This window comes from Heliangelus exortis, chromosome 2 (assembly GCF_036169615.1).
Source record: "Heliangelus exortis chromosome 2, bHelExo1.hap1, whole genome shotgun sequence".
Lineage (NCBI taxonomy): Eukaryota > Metazoa > Chordata > Aves > Apodiformes > Trochilidae > Heliangelus > Heliangelus exortis.
The window spans coordinates 3,226,298-3,245,566 of NC_092423.1; the positions used below are offsets into that span (position 1 = coordinate 3,226,298).

Below are 19,269 nucleotides of genomic sequence, written 5' to 3' on the forward strand. Positions count from 1 at the left end.
TTCAAAACAGGTGGGGAGAGCATGTGAAGCTCCAGGTTTGGGAGCAAACACCATGGAAAAAAAGGATATTGATCAATGTCCATTGTCAAGAGACACCTGTGAGTCAGAGGGCTTAGGTGGAAATGTTTATGGGATGTTGCTTCCTCACCCTAAACCATGTTGGACTTTCTGACCAGGCCAAAGCTGTCATGGAAAATCTACGTCTGTTGGTTATAATTAGGCCCCGAATAATGACTCTTTGTGTCACCAGAAGTCCTTCCCAAGCCTCCAAAGACAACTGAGAATAATTTAGCAGTGAGGGAAGCTTTTAATTCTGCTGTTTATGCCAGTGGTGATGCCATCAGCTCATCTGCCATTGGGTTTGGGGAGGTCATCTTGCCACACAACCCTCTCTTTGCTCATCATGCAGAAACAGGTAAATTGTCCAAGTTGTCACTCTTGGGGAGCACCATGATGCTGTGTTGGTCTTTCTGGAGGTAACAGCATATTTCTGGAGCCCATGGTGCTGCACCCACGATGTGTGTCCATAGACAGGAAGGAAAAGCTTCATGGGTGTCATGGTTTTAGCCACTAACCAGGTGACAGATGCTGTGTTATCCTCTCACTGCATTCTCAGGAAAGAAAAAAAGGGGAATAAGGGAGACTTTAAGGTTGGGAAAAAAAAAAAAACGTAGAATAGGCTTAACAAAATAATAATAATGATGATGGTGAATGATAGGCAAATCTGTACAAATATGGAACCCATGCTCCACAGCTGGTAATTATTTTTCCCAACCAGAAAAGCCCCAAACTGGACTCAGCAGCAGATGGGTTGCCTGTGGCCCAGGTCCCAGTGAGAGTCCACAGAATTCTTGGAGAATTTAGGCTGGTCCTGCTCAGGGAGGCAGGAGAAGGGGATCTGTCTTGATGAATGATGCTCTTCTCTGCTGAGAAAACAGGATACAGGGAGAGATGCCAAAACAAACCAACCCCAACCCAACCAGCATATAATCCACAGGGAGCTTCTCTTAGGAGCCATTTTATACTGAGCACCATGGAAGGAACCCTGTAATTGGTCTTTTGGGTCACCTGAACCATCCTCTCCTCTCTGTAGGCACAGATGTTCCTCCTCTCCATCCCATTCCAACACCAACACTCTGCTGGAAGGGACCAGGAGGTCTCATTGCAGCTGGGGGACATTTTTATCCTGGTCCTCGCAAGCCAGGATGCTGGGTTTAAATTCTCTCTGTTATTTTAGTTTGCAGAATTTCAAATCAAGCAGCTGAAAGATAATTTTTATGGGTCATTTAAAGGTAATAATAACAAAAAGAGATCATCTAGCCCAACTTTCTGTCTCAGGTGGCCTTTAGGAGTCTCTAAGGTCAAACCACCTATATTCCATCAATTTAGATCCTAGACCCATGGAGCCAACACATTTGTAAGCACTTTGTTGAGCCCATACCTTAAAGATCATTGAGCTGAAAAAAAATGAGATTTTTGAGCTCTTCCCAAATGAGATGTAATAAATCTCTTGGGGGGGGGGGATGCTGCAGTTCAGAGACTCACTCTGACACCTGAGGAAAACCAAGAGCTGTTTACCCTAATTCAGAAATATGTCCAGGGCAGGGGTAAAAATTACAAACTGAGGCTGCAAGGTGAGCTGTGAAAGAAGCTGGAAAATGTTTCCCAAGAGTAAGGATGGGAAGAAGGGGTAAAAATTCCAAACTTAAGCTGCAAGGTGAGCTGTGAAAGAAGCTGGAAAATGTTTCCCAAGAGTAACGATGGGAAGAACACAAATAACTGACTTGAGTTTGCTGAAGGCTTTGGAGATGTCCCTAAGCCATGTGTAAAGGTAGCAGTAACACCACTCAGGTCTCCATCCTTGGGCCTGGCCCAAGAAATGTTCATCTGGGTCCCTGAATCCAGAAATCAGATACTGTAGGAAAAGGTTAAAGGTTGCAAAGAGGATAGAGACTGAATAAACAGGCTGGGGCTGAGGCCACTTTGTTCTCCCTCTGACCTGAAGTGATTTTGGATGAGCATTGGTCATGGTAGTCAAGTTTCAGATCTGAAAGAGAACTTTAGAGCTGTGGAGAGAGAAAGGAAAGTTGGAAAGCACAGAAAGTAGGAAGAAGACCAAAGGCACAAGAGGGTGGAAACATGTCTGTGAAACTTTAGATGTTTTCCTTGGGAATGATTCTCCTTGGTCTTACTGTCACTGGGCCATTTTTCTTAGGCAGAGGGAAAAGCTGTCTTTGGAATAATAAGTTATTTGGGATAATAAATAAATAATAATAAATGGTGAGTCGGTGGGAAGGCCAGGAATAGACAAGAGGAAATGTAGACAGGAGAGAAGACCCTGCCAAGCAGAGAGATGCCTTGAGAGGGTGAAGGAAACTTTGACTTCTTTGTAGGCTGCACCTATTCTTAGCAAAATAGATGTTAGCAGGACCTGCTTTTAAAAAATAGCATCATCTCATTGCTAGTTTGGTTGGTGTGACCCAAACAAAAGCCTATGACACCATGTCACATGTGCCACTAAGAAAGGAGCAGTCAGTATTTATGGAGTTTATCAGATCAAATATAAGGTTGGTATCTGCTGCAGCTCTTCCTGATGGGAGAAATTCTGATTTTTGCTGGGTGCTGTAGAAATAGGTAAGAGAGGATCCCTATGTTAGAGGATTTGCAATGTAAATGTTAAAATCTGACAGAGTGGGGTCTGTCAAACCAAGGTGGGGTGAAAAGACAGTGAGAGATGTCTCTGCTTGACTCACCATGATGACTGAATAAGTGTATTTATTTGTTTTATCCATTTAGCCAGTTAAAATATACTGACAGGCTGGTGTGAAGCCTCACACTTCCATCCTTAGAAGTCCTCTTCATGTAAACATTATCTGGTCATCAGACTGTGCTGATGAGTTTATTAATGAGGAAGGTGAGGGACCTGCCTTTCATAGACCTTTCCTGGAGAGCTGGGTTGTCTTTTGATCAGCTGCAGACACTGTTCCTTCTCTGAGCACCAGTCTGACCTGGAAATGGCTGGTTATAGACCAGATGAATTATTTGGGATGCCTACTCTCCAGAGGCCTATGGTTCTTTCGTAGTTCCTTACCAAAATTAACCCCCTTTATCTGACCAGGTATGTTCTAGGTCATGTAAAGAGCATGAAGGCATCTTCAGGAAGGAGGAGGCTGGTGGGGTTTTCAGCCTCTAAAGCAGAAAAAGTAGTGGGCTGGGTGAATCCCAGGTTTTGTTTGGTTTATCAGCTGCTGTCTCTCTAAAGCCCCATCCAGAGTGGGATGAGGACGTGTGTGCACAACTCAGAAGGATGAAAACAAAGTTGTTCTCAGAGGATCTCTGTGATCCCAGGCTGGCAAGGACACAATTGCACCTTCTCCCCCTGGCTTGAAAAAGCAATGTTGTTACTGCAACAAGTATGAAAGAATCAACCAACTCTTTTGTGCTTGTACATTCAAGAGTTTTTTCCTAGAGTAGATTTTCTGTTTTTAACCTTAGGTGCTGCAGATGGAGGGGGGTTAGTGGCCTGGCAAGTTGTTCCAACTTGAGTGTAAAACTGAACCTTTCTGATATTTGAGCTCAGAAAAGAGCAAACCAGATGCAAGGCAAAACTCCTTCTGTAGGAGCTCCTGTCCTAGTGATGGAGCAGGAGGGGACAGACAATGGAGTCAATTATATCCTGAGTTACCAGATCTCTATCCAGGCTCCTGGACATCAAAGTTTGGATGTGACCTCAGTTTGTGTTTCTCCAGCCTGTAGACCATGGAAACTCTGAGCAGGATGTGTCACCATGGGAATGGACTTCTAAATCTGGGACAAGTCTCCTCATGTTTGACTAAGGCTAACCTTAGGAATTAGGGACTGGTAGTGACCACAGGAAACTGCCATCCTAGGAGTGCATGAGGTCAGAGAGAGGGAGAACAGAGTCACAAAAAAAAAAAAAAGAAGTCTGGGAGCTGGTGCAGTTATTAGAAGATGAAGGCACACCTCAAGACCTGGTGTCTGACAAAGCATGAGTGGGGATGCCTCAACACTGACTGGTTCCAACTGGTGACATGACTGTGGCACCAGCCCCGTGGCTGTGACCACACTGTCCTCTTCAGTCCATCTCCCTCTGCTCCACTTCAGTGCTGGGGTATCAGGATGATTTCACAGGGCAGCTGTCACTGGAATTAAACACTGTTCTGTTCACAACATGTCTTTCCCCTCTGCCCTGCAGCTCTTTTCCATGTTTGATCCATCCTCTGCTTTCTCCCCCAGATGGAGCCCTCAGATCCACTGCTGGAGGAAAGCAGAGGCAGTTGGGAGACTTGGGCTCTTTCTCTTTTTTTTCTCTGTCCTTTTATTCTTTTCTTTTTAATCTACAATTAATTTAAGGGCTTTTACCTGATCTGGAGTGGCTGTTGCCATCTCTAGGGTCAGGATGGGTGGGCCTGGTTGTCATCACTAAGTGACAAGGGGCAACACAGAGCTGTTCACTCCAGAGGACAAGAAGGCCACAAGAGCAGAGGTGGCTGACCTGGTGTTTCACCAACTTTTTGACATTATTGTGAGTTAGAGCAGACTCCTCTGGGTGGTGTGGTGGGACAGGCACTGCAGGTCAGGCTGATACTAATTAATTTTTGTACAAAATCCTTCTGCTGGGATGAAAGGTGTCTTTTTTTTTTTTTTTGTGCTAGAGCAGAACACCTACAGCAGTAGGGCTGGATTTGAGGTTTGGATGGCAGCTCAGGAAAAATGTAATCAATAAAGAGTGTTATTGTTGAATCATTTTTTTTTTCTATTACCTCATTTACTCACACACCTCTTACCCCAGACCACCCTAAACTCTTACTTCTCCTTTTTTGTTTTTTATCCTCTGAAGAACCCTCGGTACCCTTCAAGGAGAAACTGAAGGATCTGGAAGTGAGGGAGAAGGAATCTGCCACCTTCCAGTGTGAAGTGCCTGTTCCCAGCACAGAGACAGCTTGGTTCAAGGAGGAAACCAAACTCAGGCAGAGCACCAAGTACAGCATCGAAGAGGAGGGCACGTACCGCCGGCTCACCGTCCAAAATGTCACAGCAGATGATGATGCTGTTTATATCTGTGAGATGAAAGAAGGGAGCAGGACCATTGCAGAGCTCTCTGTCCAAGGTAAGGAAAGGTTTGGTCTATTTCAGGGCGACCAAGTCTCACCCATCACGTGTGAGGTTGGTGGAGGAGTGCCAGGTCCCACAAGGTGGGTGCAGCACTGTCACCTCCCACAGAGTGGGCACAGGGAGGGTTCCCCAGAGTGGGGGTTGACCCAGGGAGATTTGGATTGGACCCCCTTGCTTTCTAAACTCCCTCAGAGAGGATCCAATGAGTGGCAGGGCCCAATCCTTCTCCTCCTCTAAGTAATCTCTTTTAACAACCCATTCGTTGAGATTAAGTTGGGGAATTCTCTGCACATACCCAGGAGTAAGGTTATTGCCCAGGAGGTTTGTATAAAAACACAACTTTAGTTAAAAGTGAGTAAGATTATAAAGCATGTGAGATTACAACCAGCAGAATTATGAAGGAATATAATTATAATTATATATTATTATCCTTTCAAAGCAATGGATTACAATTTAAGGAAGTTGCCAAAAGAACAAGGTTACCACTAACAAAACTTAACAAAGCAACGGGGAGTAAAACTTCACAAAGTTAGACACTATCTTACCCTCATGTGCTGAGATAAGGTTGGAAACAGAGACACAAAGAGAGAGAGATAAAGATAAGGAAGAGGTAGAGAAGATATCACCAGCCTTGGATCCAGCCTTGATCTTGGTAGGAAGTTCAGGTCCTTGGATGCTGGGCTCACATCCAGCATTTTTTGTGCCTCTTTTATGCCCCCTGACCATTTTTTGGGGGGGCTTTGGCATATCTTGCACAGCCAGGTGTTCACTTGGAGCCCTCCAGATGGGATGACAAAGCAATAACCCTGATTTCTGTGCATGTGCCCTCTCCAGAGGCTTTACCTGGGGCACACACAAGATGTCACTCTGCCTCCTTATGGAATAGGGACAGTGTCCTGCCTCTCAGGGTGGCATCAGAGTTCCCTTTGCCAGGACAGAGTTCAGCTTATGGGGATGGCCACTAAAGGAGGGGCTGCTCTTGCCAGAATAGGGCCCTGTTACCCAAATGGGGGTCTCTCCTTGAGAGAACAGAGCCCAGATGCCTATAGAATGAGGTCTCCACCCCAGCACAGTGTCCACTTTCTCAGGGTGGCTGTTTGGAGACAAATGTTCTCTTTGGGATTCTGCAAGGAGACTCCAAACTTGACCTTGGGAATGGTATTTCCCTCTTGGAAGTGTGCAGTGAAGCAGAAGCCCTGGTGGTGTGAGAGGAGGGTTGGTCAATGGGATATTCTGAGTCTCCTGCCAGGGACACAGGGGCAGAGAGTGGGGATAGATTGTGTTGCATGAGGTCTGTCACCCAGTGGGGACTTATGCTTAAAGGGGCTTCTTAGAAGGTGACATCCCTTGAACTGTATCCCAGAACTTCCCTTAATGTGATCCCAAGCATTGGACCTGTCCTCTGGCACCTCTGGTCTGGTGCTTGGAGAATACAAGGATGAGTCTTGTCTGAAGATGGTGGTGACCTTGCTGGGAAGTTGGCTTAGCAGCTGTGGTTTATGGTCCACGTGTGATGCAGGATGTGGTCAGCACCAGTATGGTTTGGGATTGGAAACCAGAGCCATGCTCTGACACCTGGAATTGTTCCCAGGAGTTTGGAAAGCTGCTGAGAAAAGTGTGAGCTGTGGATATAGATCCATATTCAAGTGTTCTGAGCCTGGTGGTTTAGGGCTGATGTGCAAGGAGGTGTTGAGCCTGGTATGGTGTAGTTGTCTCACAACAAGTAGACACACACATCGGAGATGTTGTCATGTCTGCAGGACCATCAGGATGAGCTTCCTGACTTGCTGGATCAGCAAGATCTTATCCATACAACTCCAGGACCTACAGAATTGATTTTGATGATGCTCATCATAGAATGGTCTGGGCTGGAAAGGGCCTTTAAAGGTCCAACTGTCCTAGAGTGAGCAGAGACATCTTTCAGGTTGCTGTTCAAAGCCCTGTCCAACCTGATCTGGAAGGTTTCAAGGGATTGGGTAGCTACCACCTCTGTGGGAAACCTGTGCCAGTGTTTCACCACCCGTAAAAAAATTCCTCCCTTGTCTGAATCTTCTCCTGGTATCATTGACCCATCTCCTGTTGCATGGGTTGGAGACCTCTTGTAGCTACAGGACTGCACTTGTCCTGACTAGTTTGAACCCTGGATTTATTTATTTCTTTGCTACATAAAGTGGTGCAACCCTTGCACAAGTTCCTTTTTGTGTTATTAGAAAAGTTGAGAGCGCACAGGGATGGAGGCAGAAGGGAAAATTTAGTCCAGAGATGTGGGAGAGTTCAGACAAACACCTTTGTGTTTCACCTTCCCTTAGGGTTAAACTTTTAATGTTCCATTAAAAAGAGAGTGATGGAGCCAGGTGGAGGTCTCAGGAGTAAATAGAGGCAGAACCTTCCTGGGGGAGAATGTGCCTGGGCTGGGGGGAGGAGGTTGGAGAGAGCAGAGTGAGATTGGACAAGTGTGAGAGCTCAGCAGGATGAAAAGGGCTCCAGGGAAGGGGACAGAGCTTGAGGGCAGCAAGGAGCAGATGTGCAGCCAAACTTTGGGGAGGGTGAGAAGAAAACTGAGCTCTTGAATGCTACTGATGAAACGTGTGCTTGATCTGCTGCTCCATGAAGGAGTTCAGCACTGATCCTCATCACACAGCTCTGGGTGAGGGATATTTTGCCTCACAGAGACCACTCCAGGGCTGAAACCAGTCACCATTTGTCCATAGGAGTGGTCTCCTGATGCTTTGTCCAAGCTTTCCTGGGAGTTGTCACATCTGAGTTCTTTGGAATTGTTCTAGTAAGTGATAAACATCACAGTCACTTGCAAAGGACACAAATAAATGGAGTTCATTCCATGTGAACTCTTGGCTTGACTCTAAGAAGAGATCTGAGGGTTTCTTCTTAGTGTATTTTCTATCAATTCAGGTGGCTGGTGTGTTTGCCACCTCGGGTGTGTAAATTACTGGTAACTTAGGTGGAGGCAGAAGCCCAAAGATAGATGAGAGACCTGTTTGCTTTCAGACTGACCTCCTTTAGCAAAGTTTTAATTTCAATTCCCACCATATGTGGGCAATGAGATCTGTATCTCTGCCAAATCTATTCTTGGCAGGGCCATGTGCCTTTTTTTTTTTTTTTTTTTTTTTTTTTTTTTTTTTTTTTAACTCAACAGCAGATTCCCCATGGTGGGGTAGAAACAGGAGCGACCGTAGTGGAACAAGATTGCTTTTCTCTCCTTAAAGGCCAAAATGAATCCTTGGGATTATCTGTTCTGTATCACTCAGAGCCTAGGAATTAATTTAGGGGTGTCTGCATAGTGTCTACAATGTTTTGATTAGGTGAGAGCTGCTGGCTGGTCCTGTTGTAGTCTGGATGGTCCAATGTTGCCGAAGACTTTAATAAACCTCTGTTTGCTGATCGTAATTAATTTCTCATTTAAAGGAAACATCATTAAAAAGCTTCCAAGAAAGACTGCAGTCTTCACAAATGACACAGCCATCTTCTGTGTGGAGCTGGACAATGAATGCCAGAACATCCAATGGCTGAAAAATAAAGAAGAAGTGAAACCCAGCGACCGCATCTCCATCACATCCTCTGGCAGACAGCACACCATGATCATCCGGGAGTGTAAGATGGAAGATGCTGGTGAAATTGCCTTCCTGGCTGATGAGAGCAGAACTTCTACCCAGTTCACTGTGACCAGTAAGCTTTGGTTTTGTTTGGTCTTGGTGTTGGGTCTTCTGTAGCTCCCATGCTAGCGCTGATCCTGTGGGTATAGGGGAGGTAATATTGTACAGGTAGGGTAAGTTTGTTGTCCTAGGACAACAGAAGGTTTGATGTCTGCCACAGAAGGGCAACAGCCTGAATGGTAGTGTTCCAAAATGTCATGGAGAGATCAAAACAGAGAATGCTGGGGAAAGGGCAGGGCACAAACTTGTGTCTTCTGTGCAACCCCCATTTCATGGTGCAGCTGATAACTGAGTATGGGGTAAGGGACATGCATGTTCTCCTCATCAAGAAATGCTCAGAATCACAGAAAGTTAGGGGTTGGAAGGGACATCAAAAGTTCCTCTAGTCCAACCCCTGCCAGAGCAGATTCACCTAGGAAAGCATCCAGGTGGGGTTTGAATGTCTCCAGAGAAGGAGACTCCACAACTTCCCTGGGCAGCCTGGGCCAGGGCTGTCACCCTCACAGTAAAAAAATTTAAAATTTATCCTCTTGTTTATATGGAATCTTCTACACTCAAATTTATATCCACTGCCTTCTGTCCTATCATTGGGTGTAACTGAGCAGAGCCTGGCTCATCCTCCTGGCTCTCCCTTTACATATTTATTAACATTAATGAGTTCACCCCTTATTCTCCTCTTCTCCAAAGTGCAGAGCCCCTCAGCTCCCTCATCCTTTCCTCATAAGGGAGATGCTGAGATGTTCCACTCCTTCATCATCTTGGAGGCTCTGCCCTGGACTCTTTCAAGCAGTTAAAAAACATCACATAAATTGCATGGCAGTCACTTTACTTCATTGTACACAGGGCCCTGCAGATATTCCACCTGCTTGCTGACCTCTGTTTTACAAAATCATTAGTTTCTCTGGGGGGCATTTGTTAATTCTTGTTGTGGGGATAGTTCTGCTGGCAAATAGGTGCCACTTACCTGTCCCTCTCTAACTTTGCTGAGAATTTGGAGGGGAAAGTCAGCCAGCATTTAGTTCCTTCTCTAGGTCTCTCTACAGAGATATTAAGGTAGCTTGAGGGTACACTGGTTATGACAGGGAACTACAAAGGTGCCCTGAACATTTTTGGCAGATTATTTCCATTCTAGGAAGCAAAAATATCTCTGAAGGAACAGCTACCCACAGGCACACGAAGCCTTTGAGGAGTAGTCAAGGGTTCACCATACCTGAAACCTCTCACTTGGACTTTAGCTTCTTGAGCTTTTGCAGTCAAGTCAATCCTGCATCCAGGTGGGTTTGGAAATATCTCCAGAGAAGGAGACATCACAACCTTTCCTGGGCAGCAAAGCTGGGAAATTGGTGCCATCCTGAAAGAGAGGACCTTGGTCTTGATGAGTTCTGCCTGGGGACACTAAAAGGCTGGAGAATTTCTTCACTTGGCCCATCTGGTCTGGCAAGTTTTTCCATTGCCAGAGTGGTCACAGCAGGTGCAATGTCAGTGAGATTGGAACCTACACAAAAATTTGGGAAAACTGCTTAATTTTATGAAGTTTCATTTTGATGGCATTCCATTTCCTAGGCAGAGAACTTGATGTGGGTTCTGGTCTGCTGCAGTTTTGATTCCCATTTTTGTGAAGAATGATGAAGCTTTTCCCCCATCACCACCTCCAAATTGCAATTACTGAGTGGTAAAAGGAAATTTAAAGGTTTATAACTGCTGTGTTATCTCAGCTTGGTTGGGGTGAGATGCTGGTGAGCTAAAGTGAGCTGAAAATAAGGTCCATTGCACACTTGGAATGGAGAGAGTTTCCAACTGGAATTTAGACACCGGATTTGGAAACCTTGAGCATCCAACCAAGCACCTATCCAATGGGAAAGGCAAAATTCACTTTGATTTTGGACTCTGCTGTTCAATTTATGAAACGAGTGTTGATTCATGGAATAGAAAAAGAGAGGAGGCTGCCTGCCCACAACCAGGAATCCTGAACAAAATATTATATTACAGTTTCTGATGGTAAGGTCAAGAGATCTGATCCCAGGGTCTAGTGTTCAGCTTAATACTACACTCATGGGCATCCAGCTCTGAGCAGCAGTAACTGTGCCCCCCAAAACCCTTCTGTGTCTATTTGTGTACTGAAGGAAGCATTTATCACGTTGAGGTTTCCTATTTTTACACTTTGTGGATGTCTGATTGGCTGCTTGAAGGATTTTGTGTATTATGTCCACATCTCCTTCAATTAGCTGGACAAAAATCAGTGTTGGCTGTTTTAATAGCAGTTGTCAGGCAAAAAAATGTTTATGTATTAATTGCTAAGCATCTTGCATTGCCTCTATGCCCATTTTACAGGTGGGTAAACTGAGGCAGAGAGAGATCTGTTGTCTCAGAGTCTGGTTTTAACTCTGGGCTCCCTCTGTAGTCATGAATTCTTGAGTACAAACAACCTGCATTTCATTTCCCCTGTCTCATCCCTTCAAGCTGGGATGAATTGCTCCTGAGTGTGTTCCCTGTGGGATTACAGCTGGAGTCTGGCTGACTGACTTAAACCAGACACCTCTGAGATAGCCAAAATTAAATGAAATGAATCCTTTGCTGGGTCAGAGGATGTGTAACTGGAGCATATCAGATAATTCCTCACTTCTTGACCGTGTTGGTAGCAGCACAGAATTAATTATCCTGATGGAACTTGAGTCTTCCCTAAAGGAGTTCAAGAAGAATGAGAGGGTGAATGTACTCTGTACTCAGCCCTAGTGAGGCCACACCTCGAGTCCTGTGTCCAGTTCTGGGCCCCTCAGTTCAGGAAGGATATCGAGGTCCTGGAACAGGTCCAAAGGAGGGCAACCAGGCTGGTGAAGGGACTCGAGCACAGATCCTATGAAGAGAGGCTGAGAGAGCTGGGGCTGTTCAGCCTGAAGAAGAGGAGGCTCAGGGGAGACCTCGTCACTCTCTACAACTCCCTGAAAGGAGGTTGGAGCCAGGGGGGGGTTGGGCTCTTTTCCCAGACGACTTTCAACAAGACAAGAGGACACAGTCTTAAGTTGTGCCAGGGGAGATTTAGGCTGGATATCAGAAAGAATTTTTTTATGGAGAGGGTGATCAGGCAATGGAATGGGCTGCCCGGTGAGGTGGTGGATTCTCCATCCCTAGAGACATTTAAAAAGAGCCTGGATGTGGCACTCAGTGCCATGGGCTGGGAACTGCAGTGGGAGTGGATCAAGGGTTGGACTTGATGATCTCTGAGGTCCCTTCCAACCCAGCTAATTCTATGATTCTATGATTCTATGATAAATATTCATTGTGCAAAAACTTGCAGGGATACATTTGTGCCCTCGGGTACTGTGAACCAGCCCCATCTCCATCATAAAGTCTGACAGGGGGAAGGTTTCTTTGTCATTTCCTTCTGAAGTTAATTCCCCAACCTTACAAGCAGGGTCTGCACAAAGTACAAAACCAGAGGTCTCCAGTGATGGATGTCACTGCCGGGAGATGAAATGACAACATTTCCTTCTGAGTGGGGGCAGCAGAAAAATGAGAGGCAGGACAGAGGGCAGGTACCCAGAGGAAAGTGGCTGCAGAGAAGAGGAACAGATCTCAGATCTCCACAGCCCTAAATTTGGCACCATTAGCTCATGTCTGTCTTTTATCTCTGGAACCATGGAATTGTTTTGGTTGGAAAAGACCTTTAAGATCATAGAATTTTCAGGGGTGGAAGGGACCTTTAAGATCACCCAGTCCCAACCCCCCCTGCCATGTGCAGGGACACCTCCCACCAGATCAGGTTGCTCAGAGCCCTCTCCAGCCTGGCCTTGAAATTTCCTGTGCCAGGGTCTCACCACCCTCATGGGGAAGAACTTCTTCTTAATATCTAATCTAAATCTAATTTGAATAAATTTCCCCTGGTCCTGTCACTCCCTGACATCCCAGATCATGGAGTCCAACTCTTCCCCCAGCACTGCCAAGGCCACCACTGCCCCGTGTCCCTCAGCACCACATCTCCAGAGCTTGGAAACCTCTTCCAGGGATGATGGGGACTCCAGGCCCTGAGAACTTTTTTCCAAGTAGAATTTTTTCATCCCAGTTGTGCAGCATTTCACTGCTCTGTGTTGAGGATCTGCTCTGAAAGGTTTTGGTGTGTTTGGGTTGGGACCAGGTTCTCGAGAAGAAAGGGAGGGCATAGACTCCCAGCTCAGGCTCAAGAGGATCACTATGTGCCAAAAATTGTAAAATATCAAAATATCACCATTGCTTAAAATGACAAATCCCATATTTTCACTTTATGGTTTGTTGGTAATATTTTTTTTTTTTTTTTTTTAACCTGGGTTCACGCTGAGGAAATAGACCAGGGGTTTGGTGCACAGGATTTTGGACAATCTTTGGTCTTTTTACCCATCTTCTGAGTGAAAATAACAAGTAGGGTGTTACCAAGCTTCCCCAGGGGCTCCACAGGACGTGGTCTGTCTAGCACTGAAAATTTAACTGCAAAAAAAAAAAAAAAAAATTTGACTGCAGACTCCTTGTCTGTGCAGAGCAATTGGAATTTGTGTAGAAATCAGGAATGTTTGGCTGGGGGGTAGGGGTGTGGTAGGTGGATTGGACAACTTTGTCCAGGAGCATCTCCCGTCCATTCCTTTTTCCATCTCACATCAGTGTTTCATGGAACTTTATGAAGCAAGAGTAGATTTTAGGCTGGTGTAAGCTTTCCTCACGAGGCACAGTGGCTTTTCCATTTGGGTATAAAATTCTTGCTATTTGATTTAATTTTGCTGTGTTTTATTTCATTTTATAATTTTATGTGTATCTTTGTTTCATCTTTTATTTTTTTTATATTTTATATATGATCTTTGATTTTATTTTATGTTTTTATTTTATATTTTAATTTTATATTAATTTTGTTTTTACTATGTTTTTGTTGTTTTTCTTGTTTTATATTATTTTATTATGTTCTTATAATGTTTTTATTATGTTTTCATTATGTTTTATTATGTTCTTATTATGTTCTGTTGTTATTATGTTTTTATTTTATACTTATATGTTATCACATGTCTATACTTTATATCTTGTATTTTATCTTATATTCTATAGTTATTTTATATTTTATATTTTTTCTATATTGTTTTCTGTCGTTTTCTATTTTGTTTTCTAATTAGCTTTCTATTTTATGTTTTCTATTGTTTTCTATTGTTTTCTATTGTTTTCTATTGTTTTCTATTGTTTTCTATTGTTTTCTATTGTTTTCTATTGTTTTCTATTGTTTTCTATTGTTTTCTAATTTGTTTTCTATTTTTCTATTGTTTATTTTGTTTTCCATTGTTTTCTATTTTGTTTCTGTTGTTTTTTATTTTGTTTTCTATTTTTTGTTTTCTATTTTTTGTTTTCTATTTTTGTTTCTATTTTGTTTTCTATTTTGTTTTCTATTTTGTTTTCTATTTTGTTTTCTATATTATGTTTTCTATTTATGTTTTCTATTTTTTATGTTTTCTATTTTTTATGTTTTCTATTTTTTGTTTTCTATTTTTTATGTTTTCTATTTTTTATGTTTTCTATTTTTTATGTTTTCTATTTTTTATGTTTTCTTTTTTTTATGTTTTCTATTTTTTGTTTTCTATTTTTATGTTTTCTATTTTTTATGTTTTCTATTTTTATGTTTTCCATTTTATGCTTTCTCTCATGTTTTCTATTTTTTATGTTCTCTACTTCCCCGTTCATTATTCTCCGTTCTCCATTCCGCATTCTGTATTTCTCCTCCTCCATCTTTTACTTCCCTTAACCTCACCCTTCACCATTCCTTTACATCTGCAGCTCCCAAAAAACCTCCCACCCAACCCCCAACTGACCCCGTGGTGAAAAATAAAACAGAAACCTCAGTGACTCTGGGCTGGTCCCCTCCCCGGACCACCCGCCCCGTGCCCATCGACGGCTACGTCCTGGAACGCAAGAAACTCTCTGGCTTCACCTGGGTGAGGTGCCACGAGTCCCACGTCCCTGTCCTGGAGTTCACGGTGACAAATCTCTCCGAGGAAGCTGACTACGAGTTCCGAGTCTCTGCAGTCAACACCCACGGGCAGAGCCCTTACCTGGAGTTCCCGGGGGCCGTGCACCTTGGTGAGCCCCACGCGGGTTGGTTTGGGGTGATCTGTGACAATGAAACCCATAACTGCTGCTGTTTATTAATCCCCTCCCTGATAAAGGAAGGAGAGGGAATAAGGGAGAGAGACTGATGGGTTGGAAACTAAACTACACAGCTTGAATGAAACAGGAATGAGAAATAGGAAAAATGACTAAATCTATACAAATGTACAGGAAAATTGATCCCAGGTTCCTCCCCCTTTTCACCCCAATAATGTTCAAATCTCCACCGAGGCTGCAGGGCAGCCCTGGGAAAGTCCAGGCTGGAATCCTGGGGTCAGCAGCAGTTGGGAGCTGGAGGCAGGAACACACAGATTCAGGCTGGGATGGATCAGGAGCACAGGCAGAGGAAGGGATGGAATCCTCCCAGGATGCTGAAGCAAACAGGGAGAGGGGAAGAAGGGGAAGCAGGAAGGGCTTTGACCCTGGTGATCCCTCAAATTTCTCCTGAGTATGAGGTGTATGGGATGGAATCCTCTGTTTGGTCAATTCTGGCATCTCTCTTGTCTGTTCCTCCCGACAGGAGGGGTTCAGGTGGGACCTCTTTATTCCTTCTGGAGGGCAAAATGTTCCTCAGAGCTGAGCAGTGTCCCTGGTTCTGCAGCCCATTCCCAGCTGTAACTATAAACACCCAGAGTTATCAGTCCCAGAGCAGCCACTGACTGAGAAACTTGCTGTTCATTTCAGCAAGTGCAGCTCCTTACAAGAGACTGAGCTGAAAGCAAAAGTACAAGACAGAAAATCACCTTTATCCTGGCCCAAACCAGGACATCTGCCATGTGGGTGCTCCAACACCTTCCCCATGGCTTTGAGGAGGGGAGATCTGGATGTGGAGATGATGGAGAAGGTACAGAGGAGGACTAGGAAAATGGTCAGGAACTCTTCTCCTATGAAGAAGGGGGGAGCTGAGGTTGTGAAGCATGGAGAAGAGAGGAGATACCTAAAAGTGACCTTCCAGTATCTGAAGGGGCTACAGGAAGGCTGGAGAGGGACTGTGTGCAAGGGCCTGGAGTGATGGGATGGGGGGAATGGTTTGAAATTAGAGAAGATTCAGCTTGGATGTTAGGAAAAAGTTATTTACTGTGAGGCTAGTGGAAAAATGGCCCAGGTTGCCCAGGGATGTGGTTGAGGCCTCATCCCTGAAGATGTTCAAGGTGAGGCTTGAGGATGCTCTGAGCACCCTGATCTGGGTGAGGGTGTCCCTGATATTGCAGGGCTTGGACTGGGTGACCTTTAAAGGTCCCTTCCAACCCAAATTATTCTATGATTTTATCTGTACAGCAACCAACTTCTCCCTTCTCTGCTGCTTTTCCTGGCTTATTTCAGCCTGGAGAAGGGAAAGCTGGGGAGACCTTGGAGCACCCTCAGGTACCTGAAGGTGGGGTGTAAGCAAGCTGGGGAGAGGCTTTTTATAAGGGTATGGAGTGACAGGATGAGGGGAACAGCTTCAAAGTTAAAGAGAGGAGACTGAATTCACACATTGCAGAGAAATTCTTTCCTGTGAGGGTGCTGAGCCCCTGGCTGCCCAGGTTCCCCAGAGAAGCTGTGGCTGCCCCATCCCTGGAAGTGTTCCAGGCCAGGTTAGATGGGGCTTGGAGCAACCTGGGCTGGTGGGAGGTGTCCCTGCCCATGGCAGGGGGGTTGGAATGAGATGATCTTTAAGGTCCCTTCCAAGCCAAACCATTCCATGATTCTGTGATTTCATTCACTGACCATCACCAAAGCAGTGGGGGTTGGGTTGCTGTGGTAGGTCTGTAGAGTATGGTCATGCTCCAGCACCTCACCTCAGTCTGTGTGGGAGGTAGAGCTCCATGAAATGGACCAGAAACTCGTAAATGCTTCTTCTAGACCTGGTATGAAAGGAAAAATTGAGGTGGGCATATAAGGAAAATGACAATAATTTCCCATATATAAATGTGATTTCCGATATATATCAATAATTTCCCATATATCAAACTTGCATCTAGAAAATAGCAACGAGGGGCCATACTGCCAGGAGAACCAAGTTCTAGTCCCTTTAATCTTGGAGAGAAATATGGGATCTTTACTTCATTTCTAAGGTGCTAATGTGGCCATGGGATCACCTTGAGCAATGAGATTGCTGCTTCTTTTGATTCCTTGCCCTGGACAGTATCTGCATAGACTTTAATCCTACAGTGACTCATTATGGTGTCATCCTTTTAATTTGGTGCCTGAGCATGCCTGGGTTTTCCAAGAACATCTAGAAGTGACTAGCAGGCTGGGTGGTCTCCTTGGGATCCTTCTGAAATCTACAAATGCTACTGGGTATTAAACAAAAAGGGCAGTTGTTGGGGAACCCAGGTGTTTCAGGCTTGTTATGCCTTTAATAGCCTAGGGAAAAGAAAATAATAAAAGGTGCCAGTTGTTCTTTCCCTGCAAAAGAGGACTTACTCTGGTTCTAGAGGTCACCTGCAGAAATCCCACCCAAGCCACCAGCCATCCCTTGGTGCCTGCAAACTGTATGAGGCTGCAGGTTTTTATTCTCACCTCTTGTTTACCCCCAAAGCTTTCACAGAATCCTAGAATGCCAGGTTGGAAAGGACCTCAAGGATCATCTATTCCAACCTTTCTAGGTAGGAATGTGGTTTAGATGGGGTGGTCCAAGACCCTGTTGAGCTGCATCATGTGTATGTGTCCAGTCTGCTGGGGAATCCACCAGTTCTCTGGGGAGATTACTCCCATATCCAACTGTTCTCATGGTGAAAAATTTTTTTTCTGGCATCTGCTTTGTCCTCAGGAAGAACTATTCTCCAACGTGACAGTCTTGTGTCCTTGATCTCAGAGAGATATTTTATTCTTCTTCCCTAGAACCAGTCCTGGCTGTGAAAACCCCCCTGACAACAGTTGAAGCTGTAGCTGGAGGGGATGCTCTGTTTACTGTTGACCTCACAAAGACATCTTCTGGCACTTGGTACCTTAATGGCAAAGTCTTAGAGGAAAGTGAGACTTACACCATGAAGAGAACTCAAACTACTCACACCCTCATCATAAAGAATGTCACCAAAAGCCACGATGGAGCAGAGGTGAAATTTGTTGCCAATAATGTTGAAACCAGCACCAAGATGAGAGTGAAAGGTATTTACTTTGATCATTATCCTCTCTCCTTCCATCCAAGGGGCAGTTGTTGGGATCTGATGATTAGAACTGGGGCTGGAGGCTTTCCCTGAGGCCTGGGCTGAAGGAAGTACCTGAAATGGCATCATGTGAACTAAAGTGGGTCCTGGTAATGCTAGCACAGAGTTCAGAGCAAGTCAGTCCAGCCAGCTGGTTGGTACCTGACCCATCTCCTCAATTTCCATAGCTCACAACCAGCAGTCCATGGATTCCATGACCAGATCTACCACTTTAAACCAGTAATTTCACCTCCTGGTTCTGCTGGTATTTCTGCCTGGAGTAGAGAATTAATTACTGATTCAGAGAATTAATTACTGATGTGTTATTTTTCCTTGGAGGATTTTTTTAGTCTACCACAGATATGTGCTATGTGCAAGTCAGTACCACGTGGCTTGATTTAGTATTGAGAGTTGGGTTCTCCAGCTTTCCTCTATGGAATGAGGATTTTCCCAACATCTCACAACCTACACCAGACTTGTATCAGGGACATTTTAACCCAACATGACTTGAAATAACAAAGCCTTTGCTCCTGGCAGGTGCTGCAGTGAGATTCACCAACAAGAGCAGAGACATAGAAAAAGTTTCTGCTCGGCTGCGGGAGGAAACCAAACTTCAGGCTGAGCTTTCAGACACAGGAGTTACTGTGAAGTGGATGAAAGATGGGAAAGAGCTCAAGACCAGTGAAAAACATGAACTTCAAACTGTGGGGAAGAGCCACATCCTGAAAATCCGCAACACTTCAGAAGAGGATGCTGGGGTTTATGAGTGCGTCTGTGAAGGGGATAAAATGCTCTACCAGCTTTCAGTGAAAGGTATGGGACTGTCCAGGCTGCTTTTTAAGCCAACAGAGTCACCAAGGGACAGAAATGGAGTGCTCCAGAGGCAGTGCACTCCCCATCATCATCTATCCTTGACAGGGTCCCAGAGTAAGAAAACACAGGAGTGAACACAAGACCTAACATGGTCTCAGTGGCAGGAGCTGTGTTTCCACTCAAGTTGCTGTCTTGATATTCCACAGGATCTTTGTGTTACTTCTTGAGGATGAATGGTTGGTGGTTAAAAACATGCTTTTGCAATGAAAAAATTCAGTCAGAGGGGAAGGACATGAGGCTGTGATGTTGAACAAGTTATTGAGCAGCTCGTTCAGCTCTGATGAAAGACCAAGATAATCTCAGCATTGTGGGATTTTTTTTTTTTCTTTTCCTGTCAATAAGGGCTT

At 44.6% G+C, this 19,269-nt stretch overlaps 1 protein-coding gene across 2 annotated transcripts in view; it reads left to right on the top strand.

The window, feature by feature from the left end:
• OBSCN (obscurin, cytoskeletal calmodulin and titin-interacting RhoGEF) overlaps positions 1–19,269 on the top strand; it is a 223,880-nt gene that overhangs the window by 12,032 nt on the left and 192,579 nt on the right. For both annotated transcript variants that reach the window (XM_071734574.1, XM_071734575.1), the window contains exons 3-7: positions 4,862–5,131; positions 8,560–8,820; positions 14,589–14,891; positions 17,745–18,011; positions 18,587–18,862. In XM_071734574.1, the coding sequence (XP_071590675.1) occupies positions 4,862–5,131; positions 8,560–8,820; positions 14,589–14,891; positions 17,745–18,011; positions 18,587–18,862 (1,377 nt within the window). The remainder of the gene's footprint in view (positions 1–4,861; positions 5,132–8,559; positions 8,821–14,588; positions 14,892–17,744; positions 18,012–18,586; positions 18,863–19,269) is intronic.